The 22533-nt window shown below is 39.5% G+C and overlaps 5 protein-coding genes across 7 annotated transcripts; 1 reads left to right on the top strand and 4 right to left on the bottom strand.

The window, feature by feature from the left end:
* Positions 1 to 4852: 4852 nt before the first annotated feature.
* On the top strand, positions 4853 to 22065 carry scoca (short coiled-coil protein a). Of its 3 annotated transcripts, none has more exons than XM_063883558.1 (4): positions 4853 to 4988; positions 19100 to 19171; positions 19282 to 19362; positions 20557 to 22065. In XM_063883558.1, the coding sequence occupies exons 1-4, from the start codon at positions 4853 to 4855 to the stop codon at positions 20697 to 20699; spliced, it is 432 nt and encodes a 143-aa protein (XP_063739628.1). In that variant the 3' UTR covers positions 20700 to 22065. The 3 variants fall into 3 exon arrangements, with proteins under 3 accessions (XP_063739628.1, XP_063739630.1, XP_063739629.1); XM_063883560.1 differs by lacking the exon at positions 4853 to 4988 and adding an exon at positions 17490 to 17740; XM_063883559.1 differs by lacking the exon at positions 4853 to 4988 and adding an exon at positions 17513 to 17736.
* Positions 7096 to 9299, bottom strand: LOC134864510 (zinc finger and SCAN domain-containing protein 2-like). The gene is made up of 2 exons (XM_063883548.1): positions 9025 to 9299; positions 7096 to 8912 (listed from the first exon to the last, which is right to left on the bottom strand). The coding sequence occupies exons 1-2, from the start codon at positions 9245 to 9247 to the stop codon at positions 7954 to 7956; spliced, it is 1182 nt and encodes a 393-aa protein (XP_063739618.1). The 5' UTR covers positions 9248 to 9299; the 3' UTR covers positions 7096 to 7953.
* Positions 10023 to 12788, bottom strand: LOC134864509 (zinc finger protein 501-like). Its single transcript, XM_063883547.1, has 2 exons — positions 11988 to 12788; positions 10023 to 11868 (listed from the first exon to the last, which is right to left on the bottom strand). The coding sequence occupies exons 1-2, from the start codon at positions 12157 to 12159 to the stop codon at positions 10775 to 10777; spliced, it is 1266 nt and encodes a 421-aa protein (XP_063739617.1). The 5' UTR covers positions 12160 to 12788; the 3' UTR covers positions 10023 to 10774.
* Positions 13295 to 15619, bottom strand: LOC134864508 (zinc finger protein 501-like). The gene is made up of 2 exons (XM_063883546.1): positions 15385 to 15619; positions 13295 to 14938 (listed from the first exon to the last, which is right to left on the bottom strand). Exons 1-2 carry the CDS (start codon positions 15554 to 15556, stop codon positions 13824 to 13826), a joined length of 1287 nt encoding a protein of 428 aa, XP_063739616.1. The 5' UTR covers positions 15557 to 15619; the 3' UTR covers positions 13295 to 13823.
* On the bottom strand, positions 15911 to 17291 carry LOC134864512 (zinc finger protein 70-like). Its single transcript, XM_063883551.1, has one exon. The coding sequence runs from the start codon at positions 17080 to 17082 to the stop codon at positions 16054 to 16056; it is 1029 nt and encodes a 342-aa protein (XP_063739621.1). The 5' UTR covers positions 17083 to 17291; the 3' UTR covers positions 15911 to 16053.
* Positions 22066 to 22533: the final 468 nt, after the last annotated feature.

Raw genomic sequence — 22533 nt, 5'->3', positions numbered from 1 at the left:
TCAAAAATGAATTAATGAAAGTCTTTGGTCAGGAGTTTTTACAACTGCTTATTACCAGGAATCTCCTACAGTACAATACAAGTTTTAAGTTTTTTTTTGGATGATCTTATTTATTGTTTGGCAGTTTGGAACAATGACCAGCGGTAAATATTGATTGAAGCTAAATGGGCTCAGCTGGACCTATGTTGTTACGTCAAAGGGTCCTAATGGGAAGTCTTGTTCCTAAGTCTTGTGAGAGGTTACGTGTTGCTACAAAACAATGATGGAAACATGGGTGAGAGATTGAGAGGATTGTCGTGAACAGTTGTTTTGTTTTTTGACACGGCTGAATATATACTGAATTAAGCTAGTGCAAGAGTCTTATATCTCATATACCAACAACGTTTTACTGAAGGTGACAAATGTAAATGTTAGTAATTAGTGCCTGAGGAAATGTCAGGAGACCAACAACGTTATTGGGAATCATCTTGGCAATCCATAATATAGTTGTTGAGATATTTGAGTCTGGATTAAAGAATAAATGGATCAACGGACAGACACTAGGTCATGCATCTGCCATGACATAAAAAAGACTGAACAACTGTTTCAAATACGTTAATAGTGTAAATAATTCTTGCTGTTTTGATTTTGTAACTTCAAGGTTTGATTGCACTTATCAAATCAGGACACTGTAGGGAGACACAAACATGCTGATGTGCGCAGTACCAGTTTAGCCCAGAGATGGACAGATGGACGGTGCTATTTTTTTACAGCCTCTACTCCCCTCCACATGTATCTCTATGTGTGTGTGTGTGTGTGTGTGTGTGTGTGTGTGTGTGTGTGTGTGTGTGTGTGTGTGTGTGTGTGTGTGTGTGTTTGTGTGTTTGTGTGTGTGTGTGTGTGTGTGTGTGTGTGTGTGTGTGTGTGTGTGTGTGTGTGTGTGTGTGTGTGTGTGTGTGCATGTGTGTGTGTCCCATGCCTAGCATAACACCAGCAGAGCGTTGGTGCCAAAGTGGGCATCTGGTCCATGATCTATCACAAGGGAGCGAACCGTAACACCAATATAACCTCTCTCTCTCTCTCTCTCTCTCTCTCTCTCTCTCTCTCTCTCTCTCTCTCTCTGTGTTTGCAGCTGATCCTGCTACAGATCTTGTTCTGGTTGTTGGATGTTGCTGCATTTACATTATTAAGTAAACACACAAAGACAAGGATAGAAAGAGCACATCACTGGTTGCATGTTTTGACAGCAAGTGGTTGTACACACACACACACACACACACACACACACACACACACACACACACACACACACACACACACACACACACACACACACACACACACACACACACACACACACACACACACACACACACACACACACACACACACACACACACACCGGTGAATGACAGGTGCTACCTTAAGACTGGCCATTACACACACTGACAGTTTTACTCAAAACGTCCCTCCAAACAGTGAAACATCATGCTTTACCAGGTATGGATATGTCTTCTTATCACCTTTAAGCGTTAATGACTGTTTTTGGGTGGAACAGCTGCTTGAGTGTCACCAGCCAATTTTTGTTGGCAGTGTCACTCATAGCTCTATAAGTGATAAAGCTAATATGTGATCGGCCTCAGGCATGTATGGCTCAGGCCTTAGGAAGGGCCCAAAGTTTCAGTGGCCCCGACGTCCTTCATCTACAAAATTTAATTCAAGGTGATAGAACGGTAACGAAAGGCAAAAACGACCACTGAAAAAAGTTAAGTAAAAATGTAAACAATTCTAGATACACAAAACACTACAGAAGAGACGAAACAATCAAATAAATAACAAAAATATCTAGACCAAGAGACAAAAAATTAGCTCAAGATGAAACCAAACAACTACAAACAAGAGCAAAACAACCACAGAAAAATATAATTATGTACAGAACTAAATAAGAATTACAAGGAGACAAAAAAACTATTACAAAGAGACACAAGATTAACACAAAGAGACAGAAAACAACTACAAAGAGACATAAAATAAGTAAAAGTGAAACAAAACATTTAAAAAGAAGGGCAAAACAACCAATGAAACAATTATTCTGTGAAGACAAAGACATAAAACAACTGCAAAGAGAACGAACACAATTATGAAAATACATGAAATGAGCACAAAGACACATAGAACAACTACAAAGACAAATCACATCAAACAAATGACAAATGACAGCAATGTGACACAAATCAACAGTAAGATGCTTTTAGCGGACACAAAAAAACATCAAAAAGAGAATGAACAACAATGAAGTAAACATCTCTTACTCCTATGTCAGAGAGGTGTTTCAGGATTTTAAATGCTGCAAACTTTTGCACATTAATGGCTATCCCTGGCTCGTGAAATGTTTCCCATAAATGTTTGTTCATCCACGTTTTATTGGGTGAGTGAATCCACTGCAAACACACATGCCTGCGAACACACACGACAAGACACGCTGAATTATGATCGAGCAAAAAAAAAGAAGCATTTACTGAAAAAAATAAACCCTGACTTTAATTGATTATATTATGTCAACAGATTACACATAATTGTATTAGGTTATTTGAAAGCAATAATATTAAGTTGAACTTAATATTTTTTATTTAAACTTATTATTATTGCTTTCAACTTACCCAATACAGTTATGTGTAATCTGTTGACATAATACATTTAATTAAAGTCAACATTTCCATCTTTTCTGTGTAGATACACCAAAGCACCAACAAAAGTGAGCAGAAGATCAGCACATACTAAAATACACACACACACACACACACACACACACACACACACACACACACACACACACACACACACACACACACACACACACACACACACACACACACACACACACACACACACACACTTGCTTGCTTGCTGAGGGTCCATCTCTTGTTTGTATTATTATGTTATATACCAAAGTATTTCCAGTCCTTCACACTATTATCAGCAGAAAAAGTTTGAACAGAAGTTGTGTCACCAACATCGCCGTTCACCACTATCATTCATTGAACGGCCATTTGTCAAAATAGCAAAGCAGAAAAGACTGGCTGATAGAAATCGTCTTTTACCCTTTTCTTGTCTTTACGTGATTTGACGTAACACATGTTTTTGGCATGTTTCTTAGACAGTTTGACTCCCCTCAACTTTTGGGGGGGGATTTTATTATGATTATTATTATAGTCTGATCTATAAATGTGATGCTGTATTTTTTTTATACAATGCCATATGTCTAATCCAGCTGTTTCCTAATGATTGCTTCATGTGTTAAATGTATAAAATCAATAAAGACATGTTGACAAAATAAAACTCAACCAATCCACTTCGCGGCTTTTTACAGAGCTTTCAATCTGATTTCATGATCTTCTTCAACGGATGGAGTTTGCTCGGTTGTCACCAATGTTCCCTACTTCCCTTCTAGGTAAATGGTGAAAATTGACAAAAACATGATATCTAAACAAACTCATACTCTCGAGGTGAACCATTACATTTTGTTAAAAGCTCTGGAAGAGTCCTTAAGTCGATCTCGCATGTTTCCAGGTTTCGATCAAACTACTGTTTCCATCTAACTGAACTTTCTCATTTGATCCACATAACACTTCTAGATCATGTTGTCTGACGCACTTTCTCTCCTTTTTGTTCCAAAAGTTTCCCTGATCCCTAATGAATACTTAGATTTATTCCAGCCGCACGCAGGGTCCAACATCCCCTACAATTTAGTCAGGTACAGTGGTAGAAGAAGTACTCAGATCTTGTACCTGAGTAAAAGTATAACAGTAGGAACAATCAGTAGTAAAAGTCCTGCAATCAAAATGTTACCCAAGTAAAAGTATAAAATAATCAGCCTCAAAATATACTTAACGTACCGAAAGTAAAAGTATCTATTATGCAAATTGGTCCATTTCAAATAATTTATATCATATGTTTTGATAAGAATTATTGATGCATTAATGTGTTTGGTCAGAGCTGGTAAAGGTGCAGCTAGTTTTAATGACTTTGTAGCCTGCAAAGTAGATTGTGAAACTAATCAAGGTGTAACTAAAGTGTTATTTAAGGTTTGATTATATTTCACATAATTAATCCACATCTGTAAAGCAACTAAAGGTACTAAATAAATGTAGTGGAGTAAAAGTACAATATTTACCTCTGAATTGTAATGGAATATAAGTACAACGTAGCATTACATTTAAATGTTCAAGTAAAGTACAAGTATCTCAATTTTTTTAAAGTACAGTACTTGAGTAAATGTACTCAGTTACTTACCACCTCTGGTCAGGTACATCAAAAAGCAAAGACTACACAAACATCTAAAAGTGTACCCGTTCTGTCACTGATCTGCAGTACTCAACATGAACCACCAGAGTGCAGGCTGCTCCTACAGATCTAAGGAAACTTTCCTACGCATGTCACTTAGGTCAACCCCACACTGACACATGGTCTAATTAGGTGAAAATCCATGAACATAATTGTGTAAAATCTTTTGAAATAAGGCATTTACACAATGTGAAAGCACTGCAGATTTGTTATATTCTGCTTTTCGACCGAAAAGGGAGAAAAGCAGCAGGCCAAACTAAATGCTGGAACTGTATTTTCATGCCTTTCAGGTTAATGTGTGACAGTGTGTGCCATCTTTATTATGGCTCAATGGAACTTAACCTTTGACCCCTTTTTACTGCGCTGTGGGTCGGATGTTTTTCTCCAGTGGTCACCATGGAGACCGATCCCTGTGACAACTCAGTAACCTGATCCACCAGTCAGGTAAGGCAGGTAACCGTCACTCAGGAGGCCGGCCCAAAGACAAGGAAGAGCAAAGTTTGAAGAGAGGAAGAGATAAAGCCGATGAATGAGTCTGTCAGTTGAAAACAAGAAGGACACCATGCTGGAGGAATTAGAGGACACTCAGGACATTGACACGCAGGATAATGAGGATGAGGAGGATGATGGGACGTTCACTAACATCTCTCTGGGAGACGACACAGGTAAAGCCTCAAAGGGACTATTCTGCAATTGGGTTTATTTCTTAAAGGTATATTTTAAAGATTTTGTGCCGTTTGTATGCATTAAACAAACCTCAGTAGTTGAAAGCAGGGAAGTTTGCTTGACAAGTGTTTCATTTAAAAATAATTGGCAACTATTTTGATAATCACTTCATCACTATAGAAGTTTTTCATGCTAAAATGGTTGGTTTTAGCCTCACAAATCAATTGGATAAAAAAAAAAAAATCAATCAACATTTTACACACTTTCTGACATTTAATTGATTAATCCAACAACAATAATGTGAAGATGATAGATTATGAATATAATAGTTGGTTTCTAAAAATCCCTATCATTAAATGGTCTTCTGTCAACATTTCTAACAGCTTTACGCTGTTTTTCATTGTAAAAGCTTTTTTGTAGATATAGAACATGCTCTCCATACGTAGACTGTCAGCATGTGTTTCGTTGTGAATGACAGTACACGGGACAGGTAGTTAAGGCAGTTTAGTGATGCAACAGAGTGCCATAAGGCCAGCTTGTACACAAAAGTGTTGGTGTGTTTTTGGCAGGACTGAGCTGTCGTCAAAAATATTAGCTACTGGTAGCAGAGTGGCTAACATTAATGTTCAAAGTAAGACATAACTGAAGAACCTCAAAGAACTTGAAACCTGATCTCAAGCGATTATAAAGGCAGAGTAAAATGCCCAGTGTATAAATAAGTAGGGAGGTTTTCACTTAATGATGTGGTTTAGTAGAAGAATGTCTCTCATCACTGTACGCTTCACCTTCCTAGCTTCCTCAGGGCTCCTTTGCTAAGTAGAGTTCACACAGTGAAGTGTACTTCAGTTCAAAACCTGTATAATAAGCTGTTGCTATTTAGTTGGGTTGCCTCTTTGGGAAAGCTTTCTGGTAGGCAGTGATTCAGGGCACGTCTAGGGCCTTTATTGTGAAAGGGAAACCTGACTTGGAAGCAGGAAAAATGATATCCTGTAAGCAGTCAAATGTTTATAAGGAACTAATCTAAATGCGATATGACATTTTTTTTCTAACCATTTTGTTGCATTAACATGCACCTCATCCTTTTAAGTTAAAGTACAAATGTTATCTTCTGCCCTTTAACTTATTTTCATCATGAAATCTACCATTGTGATAATTAACATTTGTACAGTTTTCTGAAAAGTAGTTTAAACATGGAAAGGAAGTACGGAAATGCTAACCGACATGTGCATTTGGATGATTTACTTCCACTCTTCTGAGAGAAGACATTTCATGTAAACATACCTGTATTGTTTTGCCAAAATGTTATGGGAACAATTTTTTAACTAAATGTCAGGAAGTCAGGACACAGATGGGGGATAATGGAGAGTTTCAATTTAAGTTTTTGCTCAGTAGTTAAAAGGAAAAAAAGTGAACAACCTTATCTGAAATTCAACTAACTGATGAGGCCATTACTAGGATTTGCTTTATATGTAATTAAAATCTAATAACTGTTGTGTACAAATAATCCCTTGAAACATCTGAGGAAAACATTTGCTGTGCAGTTGGTATTAATGTTTCATTTGATATTAATAACATTTACCTGCAAGAAAATAAATATTATCTTGGACAGTGGGGGGCAGCAGAAACAAGTTCTGAAAACATTCTTTTAGAAACACATACACAAAAAAGTGAGTGCAATATTGAAAAACCAACACCTCATTCTAAATGAAAAAAAAGGGGGGGGGGGCACCTAACACAACAACAATAATTACTCACAATAGTGGTATATACTCATAATAGGTAGTTATGGCCAACTTGTTGGCGAAATGTTTTTCGTTCCCTCCCAACTCCTTTGGAAAGTATTTGTTTCTTTAGCTGCTAAAAGATCCACTATTTTCACTACAAACTGTGACTGTATGCTTTTGGTATTGGAAAGAGGGCCCTGTCCTGACATCTAATTTAAGAAAAACACGATTCTTCGTCTCTGATGACTGATAAATCTAAATCCCAGTGTCCTCCTAACTGAGGTAAGAGGTTTCAAACTAATTTTAGGTTATATGCCAAACACATCCCAATATGATCTCAAATAGGACAGAACGGTAAATAACATACACATTACAACACCTCTCAAGGTTTTCCTTTCTTTTAGTGTAAAGAGGTTGATTCTGAATACGATCAGAATTAATGAAAGGTCCATTTACAAATATTACTGACTGATGCAGCGTTCCACCGGAGTTTTTGGAAACTGTACAGCAGTAATACAGCTTATCACATTCCTTTATTTGTAGAATTCAACTGTACGAGTATTAAAGAGTACCATTCTTTAATTTTGGTTTCTTACTTTTGTGTGTTTTCACATGGAATTTCAAGTGCACCAGGAGATAAGAAACTCATTGAGCTCGAGGGTGGGTTCTCATGTGAACTGTCAAATAATGACTGACTGTAATCGATTCCACAAGTTTGACAAGTTTACAGCCTCTCACCTGGACTCTCATGTGGTCTCTTAGGTCATTTCTAATTCTGAAAGCCTTTCCACATTGTTTGCAAGAAAATGGCTTGTCGATATGATTCTCATGTGGGCTTTCAAGTTGTGATTAACCCTAAAAGCTCAATCACATATCTTTAAAACAGCTTCTCTCCTGTGTGGATCGTTTTCCAAATCTTTAGAAAGAAACCGGCGAAATCTGTTCTATAACGAGTGATGAATATGGATTTGTGAGTGAATATTTTCCTGCATGTTCTGCAGGAAAATGGCTTCTCACCTGTGTGGGTTCTCAGGTGGTTAGCCAGTAATGAATCATTCCTTAAATATTTTCCACATGTCACACTTTAAGGATTGTTTATCTGTGAGTGTCACTGTGCATCTTTGACAAATCAGGGTGGATTACACTGTTAAGGTGAGTCTTGGGATGTTGTTTCTGTTGTTTTGGCTCTGCACATCTAGTTGATCCGGAGCCTTGCTCGCCTCCTTTCTGATCTTGGTTCTCAGCTACATGAGTTGTTGGGAGAGAGGAGCTGGTGCTCACTTTCCTCATCAGAAGTAGCCAACATAAAGGCATCAGTCTCCTGCTTAGGTCCAAACTGCTCTTCCTGTCCCTCTTTAATCTGTAGAGACTCTGGGCTGCATGGATTCAACTTTTCCACTGTGTGTGTTTCTGTGTGGCTTCCCCAGTTACTCCTAAATATGGTATTTTTACAGGAGTTGTTTCCCACATGTCTCTCAAGAATACAGCTTGCCTTCGTGTGGAATTTCATATGATTTTTCAATGCCGATGTTTGACAGAAACGTTGCCCACATGTTTGACACGGAAATGGCTTCTCACCTGTGTGGATTCTTACATGCTCTTTCAAGTGACTTTTATTTCTGAAAGCTTTCCCACACATTTGGCACGGATATGGCCTCTCACCTGTGTGGATTCTTGTATGAATGATTAAATCGGATTTTCTAGAGAACGTTTTCTCACAGGTGTTGCAAGAATGTGATCCCTTAATTTTGAGGGTTTTCAGATCTCTGTCCAGTGATGATTTTTTCTGGAAATATTTTCCACATTTGACAGGCTGTTGAGTATCACGGTGCTTCTCTGACAAGTTCATGTTGTTTACATCTTTATTTTGACTTTTGCCTTTGTGATGTAGTTTGGGCTCTGCATGTCTATTTGAGTCTTGCTCGCCTCCTTCCTGATCTTGGTTCTCAGCTACATGAGAGTTGTGAGAGAGGAGCTGGTGCTCACTTTCCTCAACAGTAGGAGTCAACACAAAGGCATCAGTCTCCTGCTTCAGTCCAAGCTGCTCTCCCTCCTGGCTGAAGCACAGCTCCTCCTGCTCCTGTTTAATCTGTGGAGGCTCTGGGTTCTCTTGGTCTGGACTGGAGTTCCTCCCTTGGATACAGAGCTGCTGCTCAGCGGGAACCTCCTCCTCCTTACATACATGATGCTGTGGGAGATCTGGAGGGACAGAGAACAAGAAGAAGAGACTGAACACATTATAGTTCTTTAGTACAAGCAACGTTGAAAATATCTATGCTTTCTGTTGTTGTAGTTAGTAAGTGTTACCCACCTATCCTGAGTACGTTTATTTCCGGTTTCCAAACGACATCCAGCAGTCTGCACTGACGTTTGATCTCTTCCTCATATTCGAAGATAGTTTTCTGAAATACTCCGAATATTTCTTCAGCGGCAGCAGAGAGTCGCTCGTTGACAAAATCTCTCAAAAACTCAACAGAAGACATTGTTGCATAAATAAACCCAACGAAAAGAATACATTTGTTTGAACCATTCATCTATAGCACTGAGCTAACGGTAACAGAGCGTTGTTTGTTTACTTCTGCTGAGGTTTTTCTTCTTCTTCTTCTTTATTGGCGGTTTGCAAGCAACGAGTAGTGATTCAACGCCACCTATTGGGCTGGAGTTGCAGAAGTCTAGGTATTAAAAAAATTGCTTATTTTCAAAGTTTGCTACTATATATATTAACTTGACAACATTCTGAAGGCAAATGTTGAACTTTCTAATCACTACATTTATATTACAGATTTAGTTACCAGTTAGATAATACAAAATATGAATTCTCTAATACATTATTATAGGTTTAGCTAGCCAGTGTGTGTGTGTGTGTGTGTGTGTGTGTGTGTGTGTGTGTGTGTGTGTGTGTGTGTGTGTGTGTGTGTGTGTGTGTGTGTGTGTGTGTGTGTGTGTGTGTGTGTGTGTGTGTGATAAAATAATTCAAATAAACCCCGCCTTTACCAACTGCCAGTTAAGAATACATGAACAATTATTCTACAATCATTTAAAATATGTAGTGCCTATTTCTGCCATTTTGAATGACGAACACTTTTCCTTCAGGTACCTAAAGTATATTTTAATACTAGTTAATACTTTTGTACATTTACTTACTACACTACAATTTTGAATGCAGGACTTATATTTGTAACTGAGCATTATAACACAGTAGTATTTTTACTTTTACTGTAGTAAATCATCTGTGTGCACCCTCCACCCCTAATCAAATGTTAAAATAATTCTCATACAGTTGCACAAAATAAGACGTAAACAGATTACTCGTGCATTTTTTATTTGACTTTTATTTTTCATACATATGCTTAATGAAAGCTAGGTTTCAGTCAAAAACACTGAGCAGAAGACACTTTTTAATATACAAAGTGTTTGTTTATTCTTTTTCTGTCATCTTACATACACTTAAGTACTCCCATCTTGTTGATACTTCTTTTCTCTTGTTTGTATTGGCATTGCATTTAATAGAGACAATCCAAAAGTAATGGAAAGTTATCAGGTCACATTAGTTGTATTTTGTGATACTTGGATTAGGTTATGGATTACGTTTTAAAAAGGTAATATGTATTTTGAGTACAAGCTCATTCTTCAATTTTTTTTCACATTTGTAAAACTATAAAAGCTTTCTATCAGTGTATGTCAGAGCATGTAGGACAAGTTAGTGATGTTTGTATTGTTACTGTGACTTTCCTTTGATTCTGTTGTTTTGGCTCTGCACATCTCGTTGATCCTGAGTCTTGCACGGCTCCTTTCTAATCTTGACTCTCAGCTACATGAGAGTTGTGAGAGAGGAGCCTGTGCCCACTTTCCTCATCAGTAGCACTAAACATAAAGGCATAAGTCTCCTGTTTCAGTCCAAACTGCTCTCCCTCCTGACTGGTGTATACAGCTCGTCCTGCTCCTCTTTAATCTGTGGAGGCTCTGTGCTGCAGGGATTCAGCAATTCCCATGTTTTTTTGTTTTTTGTTTTTTTGTGGGGCTTCCCTTTCCCACATGTTTTGCAAGAATATGGCTTCCTGTCATGTGTGGAATTTCATATGATTTTTCAAAGCGTGTGTTCGACAGAAACTTTGCCCACAAATTTGGCACTGATAAGGCTTCTCCCCTGTATGAATTCTCAAATGCTCTTTCAAGTGACTTTTATTTCTAAAAGCTTTCCCACACATTTCGCACGGAAATGGCTTCTCACCAATGTGGATTCTCAAATGATCTCTCAAGTGAGCTTTATTTTTGAAAACTTTCCCACACATTCGGCACGAATATAACCAATCATCTGGGTGTAGTTTTGTATGAATGATTAATTCTGATTTATTAGCGCACATTTTATCAGTCTCCTGCTTCAGTCTAAGCTGCTCTCCCTCCTGACTGGCGCACAGCTCTTCTCCTGTGTGTGTTTCTGTGTGGCTTCCCAAGTTACCACTCAATATGACATTTTTACCAGACACGTTTTCCACGTGTTTTGCAAGAATATGGCTACTCAACGTGTGTAATTTCATATGATGTTTCAACTCTGATGCTCGATAGAATCGTTGCCCGCACGTTTGGCATGGAAATGGATTCTCCCCTGTGTGAATACGATTATGACGGTTCAAGTGGCTTTTATGTCTGAAAGCTTTCCCACATGTGTTGCAAGGAAAGGGCCTTTCACCTGTGTGGATTCTGAGGTGTCTCTCCAGTTTGGATTTTGAGAAAAAATATTTTCCGCATGAGTCACATTTTAAAGGCTGTTTACACATGTGCATCTCTGACAAATGAATGCTGTTTTCTTCGTGACTGTGATTTCTTTGATGTTCATTCTGTGGTCTTGACTCTGCATGTCTAGTTGATCCTGAGTCTTGCTCGCCTTCTTCCTGATCTTGGCACTCAGCTACATGAGAGTTGTGAGAGAGGAGCTGTATACTTTCCTCATCAGTAGCAATCGACACGGAGGCATCAGTCTCCTGCTTCAGTCCAAGCTGCTTTCCCTCCTGACTGAAGCACAGCTCCTCCTGCTCCTCTTTAATCTGTGGAGGCTCTGGGCTCTCTTGGTCTGGACTGGAGTTCCTCTCCTGAATACAGAGCTGCTGCCCAGCGGGAACCTCCTCCTCCTTACAGACATGATGCTGTGGGAGATCTGGAGGGACAGAGAAAAAAATTTGAATAGATTCTACCGAACACACTATAGTTTTTTAGTACAAGCAACGTTGCAAATACCTATGTTTTCTGTTACTGAAGCTAGCAAGTTTTACTCACCTATTCTGAGTAGCTTTATTTCCGGTTTCCAAACGAAATCCAGCAGTTTGTGCTGACGTTTGATCTCTTCCTCATATTCGAAGATAGTTTTCTGAAATACTCCGAAGATTTCTTCAGCGGCAGCAGAGAGTCGCTCGTTGACAAAATCTCTCAAACACTCAACAGAAGACATTGCTTTAGTAGAAGTGTTCTTTTATTCCAAGTCCAGGAGTAGGTTTAAAAGAAAACAAAGTGAGGCTCCTCATATAAGTTTTAAAAGGAGTATTTAACAAAATGATGCGGTAGCTAGGTTTTACAAAAGTTTCACAGCTGTGGCTCAACTGTTCGGAACACGCTTTCACAGGCCACGTAAGAGTAGAGACTCAAAGAAAAGCAGTTATCTGTCTGGCGGTCAGCAAACAAAGAGATCGATTCTTCAGTTGAATAATCCTTTTATTCTGCGGTCGCCTTTTTCCTATTGGTCGCCTCGACGCAAAACAGAACTTCCGGTCAGTTTAGTGATTATGTGGCACTGGGTCGTCTCCCTCCTTAGGATATTATATCGTCAATAAGGAGAATCAGACATTGTGTGTTTAATGTAAAACAACACAACTCTCTCCATATTTACTCTTTCTCTACATTCTGTCCGCTAAGGAAACCGAAACTAAAAACGGCAGTTTTCTACCGTCACACATGAAGTTTCATTAGTGTAGTATACATCCGGTTACAAAAATAAAGTTTAAAAATAAGACAGTGTTGTAGTTACACATAATATTGATTTGTATTACTTGCACTTTCTAAATAAAATTGTTTGTTTTTTCCCATTGAAAAGAATACATTTGTTTATTCCACTCTGAGCTAAGGGTAACAGAGTTTTTTGTGCTGCTTCTTCTTCTTTATTGGCGGTTTGCAGGCAACGAGTTAGTGATTCACTGCCACCTATTGAGCTGGAGTTGCAGAAGCCAGGAAAAAAAACATTCAATAAAACAAAAGAAGCCTAAGTCACAAATACTGCTTTCTATTCATGTTGCTTTCAGGAAATGTATCAGAATTGTACCAAATTTTTATCTGTGAATGAATCCTGAAATGAATTATGTTTAATACCTGATGCACCCCTTCTGTATTTAACTGTAACCCAACTAAATGTCAATATCCTCTTATTTTACAATAAATAGCATAAATCTACATACCTTGCTCATGTCATTCTCTATACAGCCTTACATTAACTGTTTTTTTTTTTAATAGTAGTGATTAATCCACAAAAATACAAATCACCCTTCAAACATGTTTTATAAAAAAAGTGCCAAAGAAACTCTCACAACTCAATAAACCATGAAATGTTTATTTTATTTGATCATGTAACAACAGTAATCAGCGAACCGTTCAAAGTCTGGCCTTTGGGTTCACAATAGTGTTGAAGTTCAATATATACAGTACATACCAGCATGTTAGCAAGTTATGGCATACGATAAAACATGCCATGTCTGTTGAATGGTGCCTCACTTCAAATGTTGCGGGAGAGCATGAAATGACAGTGGTTACATATCCTTCAAAACACGCCAAAACTTGTGTGCATTGGGGCGCTCCAGTTTTTCACAAGTAGAACTACATCCAAGGGCATAACCCCCAGATGCTTCATTGATGATGCAGTGTTTATGAATAGTACACACATATATATAGTGTCAAATTAATTTTAGCTATTCGGCCACATACAGCCCAGCTGGATCTTGAGTGGACCTGACCAGTAGATTACCCTTACAAAACACCTCAAAATGTTGAACTTATTTTCAGCTCAAAGAAGAACAAGTACATTCTGAACATTTTCATGATAAATAAACAATCCATTTACATGTTTTCCTAACTGGCTTCCTCCTGATTCTCTTGAGTCTCTGGACCCTCTGTGCTGACGTCATACAGCTCTTCCTGCGTGTGCGTTTTCATATGTCTTGTCAGGTTACAGCTAGATCTAAAATCTTTTTGACAGAAGCAGCACGAAAACTGCTTATCCCCTTTGTGGGTTCTCATGTGGCTTCTCAAGTTACTTTTGGAACTGAAATCTTTGCCGCAGAAGCTGCAAGGATACGGCTTCTCCCCTGTGTGAATTCTCATGTGGTCTGTCAAGTTACTTCTCAGCCTGAAAGCTCGTCCGCAGAAGCTGCATGTATGTGGCTTCTCTCCTGTGTGGATTCTCATGTGTTCTGTCAAGTGACCATAATAGCGGAAACTTTTCCCACATGTTTGACAAGAATATGGCGTCTCACCTGTGTGGGTTCTAATATGAATTTTCAATACTGATTTCTGAGTGAATATTTTCCCGCATGTGTTGCAGGGAAATTGGTTCTGCTCACCTGAGTGTGTTCTAATATGGTTTTTCAATTCTGATGGTCGACAGAAGCTTTTCCCACATGTTTGGCAAGAATATGGCTTCTCCCCTGTATGGGTTCTGATGTGGTTTATCAGGTGACTATTACTTTTATAAGCTTTCCCACATTGGTTGCATGAAAATGGCTTCTCACCTGTGTGGATTAGCAGGTGTCTCTCCAGTGATGATTGAAATTTGAAATCTCTTCCACATGTGACGCATATTAAAAGCTGTTTACCTGTGTGAGAATCACTGTGCATCTCTGACAAGTTTATGTTATTTACATCGTTACTGTGACTTTCGCTTTCACAATGTTGATTCTGTTTTGGCACTGCATTGCTAGTGGATCCTGAGGCTTGCTCGCCTTCTACCTGATCTTGGCACTCAGCTACATGAGAGCTGTGAGAGAGGATCTGCTCAGTTTCCTCATCAGATGCAGTCAAGATAAAGGCATCAATCTCCTGTTTCACTATAAGCAGCTGACTGGTGCATAGCTCCTCCGGTTCCTCTTTTATCTGCAGAGGCTCTGGTTGCTCCTGCTCATCAAAGGATTCTTCCTCATCCACTTCGTCCTCTGCCTCCTCCTTACAGACGTGTTGCTCTGGGAGATCTGGAGGGACAGAGAACAAGAGGAATAAATACTACTGCAGTCATAAGAGCACTTTAGTACGTGTAACGTTCTACGAGAGCCTGGGCACAATTGCACCACTTTTTTGCAGTTCCCTTAGTTAATCAGAGACTACCCTTACCATTTAAAGATGAATAGGCCTACATATCACAGAATGTTCCCAATATATATTTGAAAGGAAAATGTCTGATACTGCAATAGACACCAACCCCGGGACTGTCGCAACATTTTTAAAATACTTTCTATTTTACTACTTACAAAAATAAAATAGCATTAGTCCACCTGTTTTAAAACTGCTTTTTGGCACACTCAAGTAAATATGAACTGAGACCTTGGGTTTTGGGTGAACGACCCTCTTTATTTACCTCAAATATGAAAACACAGATTCATATATAATTCAAATTGCTCTGTTTTATATCGATAATTACCTATCGTGTGAATCTTTATTTCCTGTCTCCGAACGACTTCCACCAGTCTGCTCTGACGATCGATCTCCTCTTTGTACTCGGCGATAGTTTTCTGGAAAACTCCGACTATTTCTTCAGAAGCAGCAGCTAGTCGCTCGTTGACAAATGTCCTAAAACACTCAACAGAATACATCACTGCCAAAATAAAGTAACAATTATCGACGAAACCACAACAACGTCGTCCCAAACGTAGTCCCCTCTCAAGTACCGTTCAGAGCTCGGCTAATAATGTTAGCATTTCCCCTTTGACTTCCGGTTTGATCGCGGCTGGCAACCAGGGTTAAAGGGCCGCCAACTAGTGGACTGGAGTGTGAAAGTCTATTTGGCAGGAAAAACAAAAGCCGATGACAGAGACAGCTTTCTTCAGAATCAGAAATCCTTTATTTTACTTACTTACTTTAAACAAGAGGCATGCAATAACACAGAATAAGCTAACAAATTAGTTTATTGAGTCTGCTGGTGTCACTCTGATGCGCCATTTAACTTGGAAACAAACCAGTCTGGCATGAACATTCTTAAGCCTCCTTATTTTCTGGTCATTCTTGTTCAATTCCTCAGTTGCTTATGATATAGAATTTTCTATATGGCCCTTTAGTTTCAGTTAATCCTTCTTAGCTATTGCCCCTCCTCTCACTCTCCTGTATAATCAATACACAGTGTCATTAATTCAAGTTGCAGAGTTCCTCCTGATCCTGTGTGCATCTTAATGTGTTGTTTTAATTTACTATTAGTTATAAAATCTTTACCACATGTTTTACATACAAACGGCCTCTCCCCTGTGTGGGTCCTCCTGTGAACTGCCAAGTGAGATCCATAACGGAAAACTTTTCCACATGTTTTGCATACAAACGGCTTCTCACCTGTGTGGATTCTTAAATGACCGATCAATACTGATTCTAGGGCAAATAGTTTCCCACATATGAGGCAAGGATATGTTGTGTCAGCTGTGTGGATTCTACTATGATTTTTTAATAGAGTTTGACGACTGTAGCTTTTCCCACAGGTGATGCATGAATATGGCTTCTCCCCTGTGTGTGTTCTCATGTGGTTTCTCAGGTGACTTTCATATCGAATTTTTTTCCCACATGTTTTGCATGTAAACGGCTTCTCTTCTGAGTGGATTTTCATGTGGTATGTGAGGTAACTATTGAACTGGAATTTTTTTCCACATGTACTGCATACAAAGGGGCTCTTTTCTGTGTGGATACTCAGGTGTGTGTCCAGTGATGACTTATTTTGTAAATCATTTTCACAAGTGTTATTTTTTAGCACATTATTACTGTGACTGCAATGTTGATCCTGTTGATTTGGCTCTGGCTGTCTATTTGATCCTGAGTCTTGATCACATCTTTTCTGATCTTGGTTCTCAGCTACATGAGAGTTGTGAGAGAGGAGCTGGTGTACACTTTCCTCATCAGTAGGAGTCATAATGCAGGCATCAGTCTCCTGCTTCAGTCCAAGCTGCTCTCCCTCCTGACTGAGGCACAGCTCCTCCTGCTCCTGTTTAATCTGTGGAGGCTCTGGGTTCTCTTGGTGCGGACTGGAGTTCCTCTCTTGAATACAGAGCTGCTGCTCAGCGGGAACCTCTTCCTCCTTACAGACATGATGCTGTGGGAGATCTGGAGGGACAGAGAACAGAATACATTCTACTGAAGACATTATAGTTCTTTAGTACAAGCATCGCTGGAAATACTTATGTTTTTCCGGTTTCCAAACGACATCCAGCAGTCTGCCCTGCCTACTGATCCCTTCCTCGTAATTAAAAATACTTTTCTGAAAAACTCCGAAGATTTCTTCAGCGGCAGCAGAGAGTCGCTCGTTGACAAACACTCTCAAGCACTCAGCTGAAGACATTGTTGCATAAATGTTACATTTAGTCAAATATTATTCCATTTAACTCAACGTCTCAGATAATTCCTTACATGTGCTCTTGTTTATTTCCGCTGTTGGTCGCCTTCTTCTTCTTCTTCTACGGCGGTTGGCACTACTGCCACTTTCTGCTCAGGAGGGAGAATCACAACTTTGTATAACATATTCAAGATTCAAAGATTCAAAGGCATTTTTGTCCGTGTACAGTAGCTAGATTCTATGGCAATGATAATCTGGTGTTTGAGAGTGTGTGTGTGTGTTCGCAATAGTGCTCCCACTGTCGGCCGGTGTGTGTGTGTGTCTGCGCAATAGTGCTCCCACTGTCGGCCGGTGTGTTTATGCACAGTGACGTCGCCATCATCCTCGTTAGCATCCCCATCCTCCCCACAGAGCCTCTGGTCTGTTTACAGGTCACTCCGCTAAACGGAGAAGACGTTTCTTGCTGTAGGTGAGTCCAAACCATAGACTGTATGAATAAAGGTCCAAACGTCGGTACCTGCTGTTTTCATTTGAGTAATATAACATGTTAAGCTTCTCGATGAAAGACAGCCTCGTAATGTACATCTGAAGCTAAAGCTGGCAGCAGCTAGTCTGTATCGTTAACAGTTAGCAGCGCTCCGTCTGATGACCGGTGGCACTTTATGATATTTATTTATGAAATATTGACTTCTAAATATGAGCTTGTTATTGTTGCCTACTGTGAGCCATTTACCTAGCTATTGTCGTTGAAGCAGTAGCCCGATTGCTAGTTAGCCTACATAGCTAATGTGTTAGCGTCCATTTTCGGACACTCCTAACGGGTTGCTTTGCTTTTCCCAATTTTCTTCCAAAATGTTGCTCACAGCCACATTGAGCAACACCACAGTGGTGTATTAGACTTTCTAAAAAAAATTCGGGCGATTATATGTCTTTATCTCGGTCCACCGACATCGTGCATCTTTGCCCAGCCAAGCTAACTAAGCACCAACAGTTATCCGCTGAGATTGAGCCGCTCTACTGTTCATTTGACGTGGTTTGTTGCTGGTTTATTTATTATAAGACACAATAAAGCATACCCCAATATCAACGAGTGCTTGGCTCCAAGTGGGCCTTACAAGGGTTCTTTTGCTTGTTATCAGTAGTCAGCATCACCACATCATCTCACTCCCTGCCCCTGGGTGCGGTGTCTGCTCCACCCAGCTGCCTTTATCATCCCCGGCAGGAAAACATGCCTGAGCCTGTCAAACAGACAGTAAACATAGCATCAATCATACCAATCAGCCTGTAGCATCGTTGCATGGCAAATCCAAGCTGGTGGGCGGTGATGTTATTCAGTTGATGGAAACGATTTGGGAACAATTTATAAATGCGATCATTTGTTTTACTTATATTGCAATTGCGACCATATTGAAAGGGAGTAGTTATTTTTGCATCTATGTTCAAAAAGATACAATACATCACTATTACAGTGGTGTGCATGCAAGGATCTGTACAAACTTCAACACATTTAAAAGTCAGCCAAATTCATTGTGTAAGCTGTTAAATCTCTACAGCACCTCAATAATTAGTTCAAATAGTGTTAACCTTTAAAAATGATTTGTTTGGTTAATATTGCGTTAGAAAATTCAGATTAAACATTCAACCCTTGTTAACATCATGACTTAAGCATATTGAGTCCGGGAAACCCTGAATCCCAAGCACTTGGTTTTATTTATATGGACAGAGAAGTTGATAATGGCAGGCATCTCTTCCTGCTTTTGATATATTCACAATGCTATCTTATGATCTGCCTTATGGTGCTCACAGTGTTATTCCTCCTCTCTTACAGTGGACAGTGGATCTGCAGCCCTGCATACTAAACAGGAGAACGATCTCTTCATCATGAACTGCGATATAGATGGTAGGCCGGCTTACATGCATCATCGTAAAACACAATTTTACTTCGGATCATGTATTAATAATGATACAATGCTTTTAGGTTTATGTGAAAAGCAATTGTTTCTTTTACAGGAGACATGGAGAACCAGGTGGAGATGGAGGAGAAGACGAGGTTAATAAATCAAGTTTTGGAACTTCAGCACACTCTCGAAGGTAACGCACACGCGCAACTTCGATATAATACTGTGCTAATGCACTCAACTCCACCTCTCCCTCCATCTCCTTTCCTCATTCACAAACACATGATTTTGATGGAGTAGATATATCACTGAGGTTAATTCAAGAAAGTGAATTCAGTTTAATGTCCTGAGAAACACAACGCGATGGCCAAAACATTCACCGGGCTACTCGCCAAGTTATCAAGAAAAAATGGTAATAATGGCTTTTACTTTTTTAATAGTGTTCAACAAACGCAGGCAGACTTTGTTGACAAGTAAGATTAGGTTTCAGTACGACTACACCAGAAGAGTCTGCTCACTCATTCTCCTGTGTCTGCTTTTTTTGTTACTTGACTATAACTATATATACACGCAGCTGATAGACAAACTGAACACAGCTGGACATTTTAGGAAGAAAGGCGCTGGCAGTGTGCTGAACAGTCTCCTCCCGGGCTTTCTTCAAAAAAACCATCATTATTATCTTTTGTTTTTGTTTCTATGACAGCGACATCTTGACATTTGTGGTTGTATGAGAGATAGGTTTCGCCCTTATCTTGAAAATGTCAACAATCTTTTTCGTCTTCGTTATGATCATTTCCGACAAACAGACATGGAAAAAAACAAGCTTTTCCTTACATTTCTACCGTGACATTTCTGCCTCTTTTCTAAAAATGGGAGATCATTTTGTCTCAAAGCAGCTGCACGTCATTGTAATTAATTGAAAAAAAGACGCTGCCTTTTTAAATGAAAGCGGTTGAGAAACGCCACCCCAAAACGGCTTTGGGGTGGCATTGACTAACATTTCTATGGAGAGAATCTATGCTGCCCCATTAGTTCGTAGCATTACTCTCTGCATCGCCCAACGCTCCAAACTGTCTCCTAACATTGCGCTGAAACCTAAAATGATTTCAACCTTAACCTTGTTCACTGCTTACCTTTCGACACGCATCCAATCAGATGTATGTAGCGGCGCAAGCTAGCAGAGGAGGTTACCATAGACTTGAACTGACTGTTTTCACCGTGGTGAGCAAAGACCAAATCGTGTAGCATGTGATTGCAGCTTCAGTGTAGCCTAATCTTACTTTGCGACTGGGAAAATTACTTGAATTTCAACTTATTAACTGAAGAGTACAAACAACTTGATACAGCCCTGGTTTTAGCTTCCCTTTCTTTCTTTTTTTTGTTCCAGACCTGTCAGCGCGGGTGGACGCAGTCAAGGAGGAGAACCTGAAGTTAAAGTCTGAGAACCAGGTGCTGGGTCAGTACATCGAGAACCTCATGTCTGCCTCCAGTGTGTTCCAGACCACCGACACCAAGAGCAAACGGAAGTGAGGAAAAGAGAGGGACCCGCCATCCAGGCATGGAGAGGGATTTGTTTTATCTCAGCAGACCTGGGCATTTCTTCTGTAACTGCTACTTTCCCCGAGTCAAAACCAACAAATGGATAAACATAAACTCCCCATTCCTGCTGACTAAATGAATCTAACCAGAGTCTTGCCCAGGTCTGCTTAGCTGCAGCATCCTCTCCACACTACAGAAAAGGTAGACATCGCCCTTTAATCAGCAACACTAAAACAGAACTATGTAAATAAAATTGTTGAGGGTCATTTGTACCTTGACTTTCTTCTTAACGTTCTCTGTGGAAGTCGTATCTGTAAAATAATTCGTAGCCCTGCTTGGTTTTCCATAAATATTTCAAATACTGCTCCTCATTTCAACACCGGTTTATTTTAATTATTTATTTTTGTAAAAAAAATCTTGGTCTTGGGGTAGGTCTCGGATGTCATCACGCCAGTTTAAAGCATGACTATTCCTCCATTAAAAAAAAAAGCTGGCAAACTGGACAGCATTAGTGAGGATAAAAAATGTAACTGGATTGCATGTAGGAGTCTTTTTAAAGTGCATCTAATGATGTCACTAAATCAATAACCACTAAATAACGGAGTGTACAAAGAACTTTTTAACAATGGAGATGGAGATAATGCAACTAAAAGCACAGAAACTGAAAGTGGTGTAAACTGTTCTTAGTTGCAAGTATGCCTTTTTTTTGAATCACGATACATGATTTCCATTCTGTACTTACAAGTATTGGCGACCCTTTTTTAGTTGATCATGTCGTGTGGTGTTGTAATGTAAGCGTGATAAAGGAAATGATCGGGTCATAAAAGGTTTCATTTGTGTTCTCATTCTGTGGGAGGAGGGGACTAAATAGGCCAGATGACACGAAGAGGAGGTGAGACGGGGAGGAAGAGAGCAGTTAAGAGGCCTTGAGTGCTATTGATCCACTCAGCCTGGAATACACCCTGCTAGAGGAGGGGTATGACTGTAAAATGTGCTGATGCGCTCAGTACAGCAGAGAGGAGGGTGTGTCCTCAAACCCCTGCTAGCTCAGAGACTAAAGGGACGAGGGTGGAAGAAGTAATCTGAAGAATTTCCTTTGAACTAAAATATTTAGTTCAATAATATCAGGAAAACAGTTATCCATGTTCAAATGTCAAATTCGGAAGTGTTTAACAATACAGGATGCTATAAATGCTGTATATGCTTGTAATTTATTAAGGTTATTTTGATAACAGTTGTACAGTCTTTCTTTTATTTGCTGTCGTGTTTTTTTCCCACAACCACCCTGTACCGACTGTCTGTGTTTAGACACCCTGCACCTTTTAGACATTTTTGTTAAATAAAAACCTAATATCAATCCTTTCTGTGTTTTTTGACACCTACACAAGACATTATGCTCATTTTCATGTGTTTGTGCCTCTCCTGTGACATGTTTACAAGCTTTAATGTTCGAATCAGTATTTATTTTTCTCATACTGCCTGTGCTGCAGCACCTCTTTTCCCTCTCTGTCTGAAACCAGAGCCCAGTCTGCTGTAATTGGTTATCTGGCTGGCTTTTGTGATCGGCCACCTGCTTAGAGATGTGCTGTCCCTTAGCCTATCACGTACAATAGGTTGGAAAAGGCTAGCCAGAAGTGCAGGTGTTATATAGTGATGTCATTATGCTACGGAAGTAAACAAAGGAGTCCAATGGAGGTGTTTCAGGTAGGGGGAGGGGGGGGGGGGGGGGGAGTGTGTGGGAGAGAAACTTCTAGATTTTAACCTTTACAGACCATTTACATGCACTAAACCTATAAAACACACTACAGGAAAGCAAAATCCTAAA

Source organism: Eleginops maclovinus, chromosome 5 (assembly GCF_036324505.1).
Source record: "Eleginops maclovinus isolate JMC-PN-2008 ecotype Puerto Natales chromosome 5, JC_Emac_rtc_rv5, whole genome shotgun sequence".
Taxonomy (NCBI): Eukaryota; Metazoa; Chordata; class Actinopteri; order Perciformes; family Eleginopidae; genus Eleginops; species Eleginops maclovinus.
This window is presented reverse-complemented; position numbering and strand designations above follow the sequence as displayed.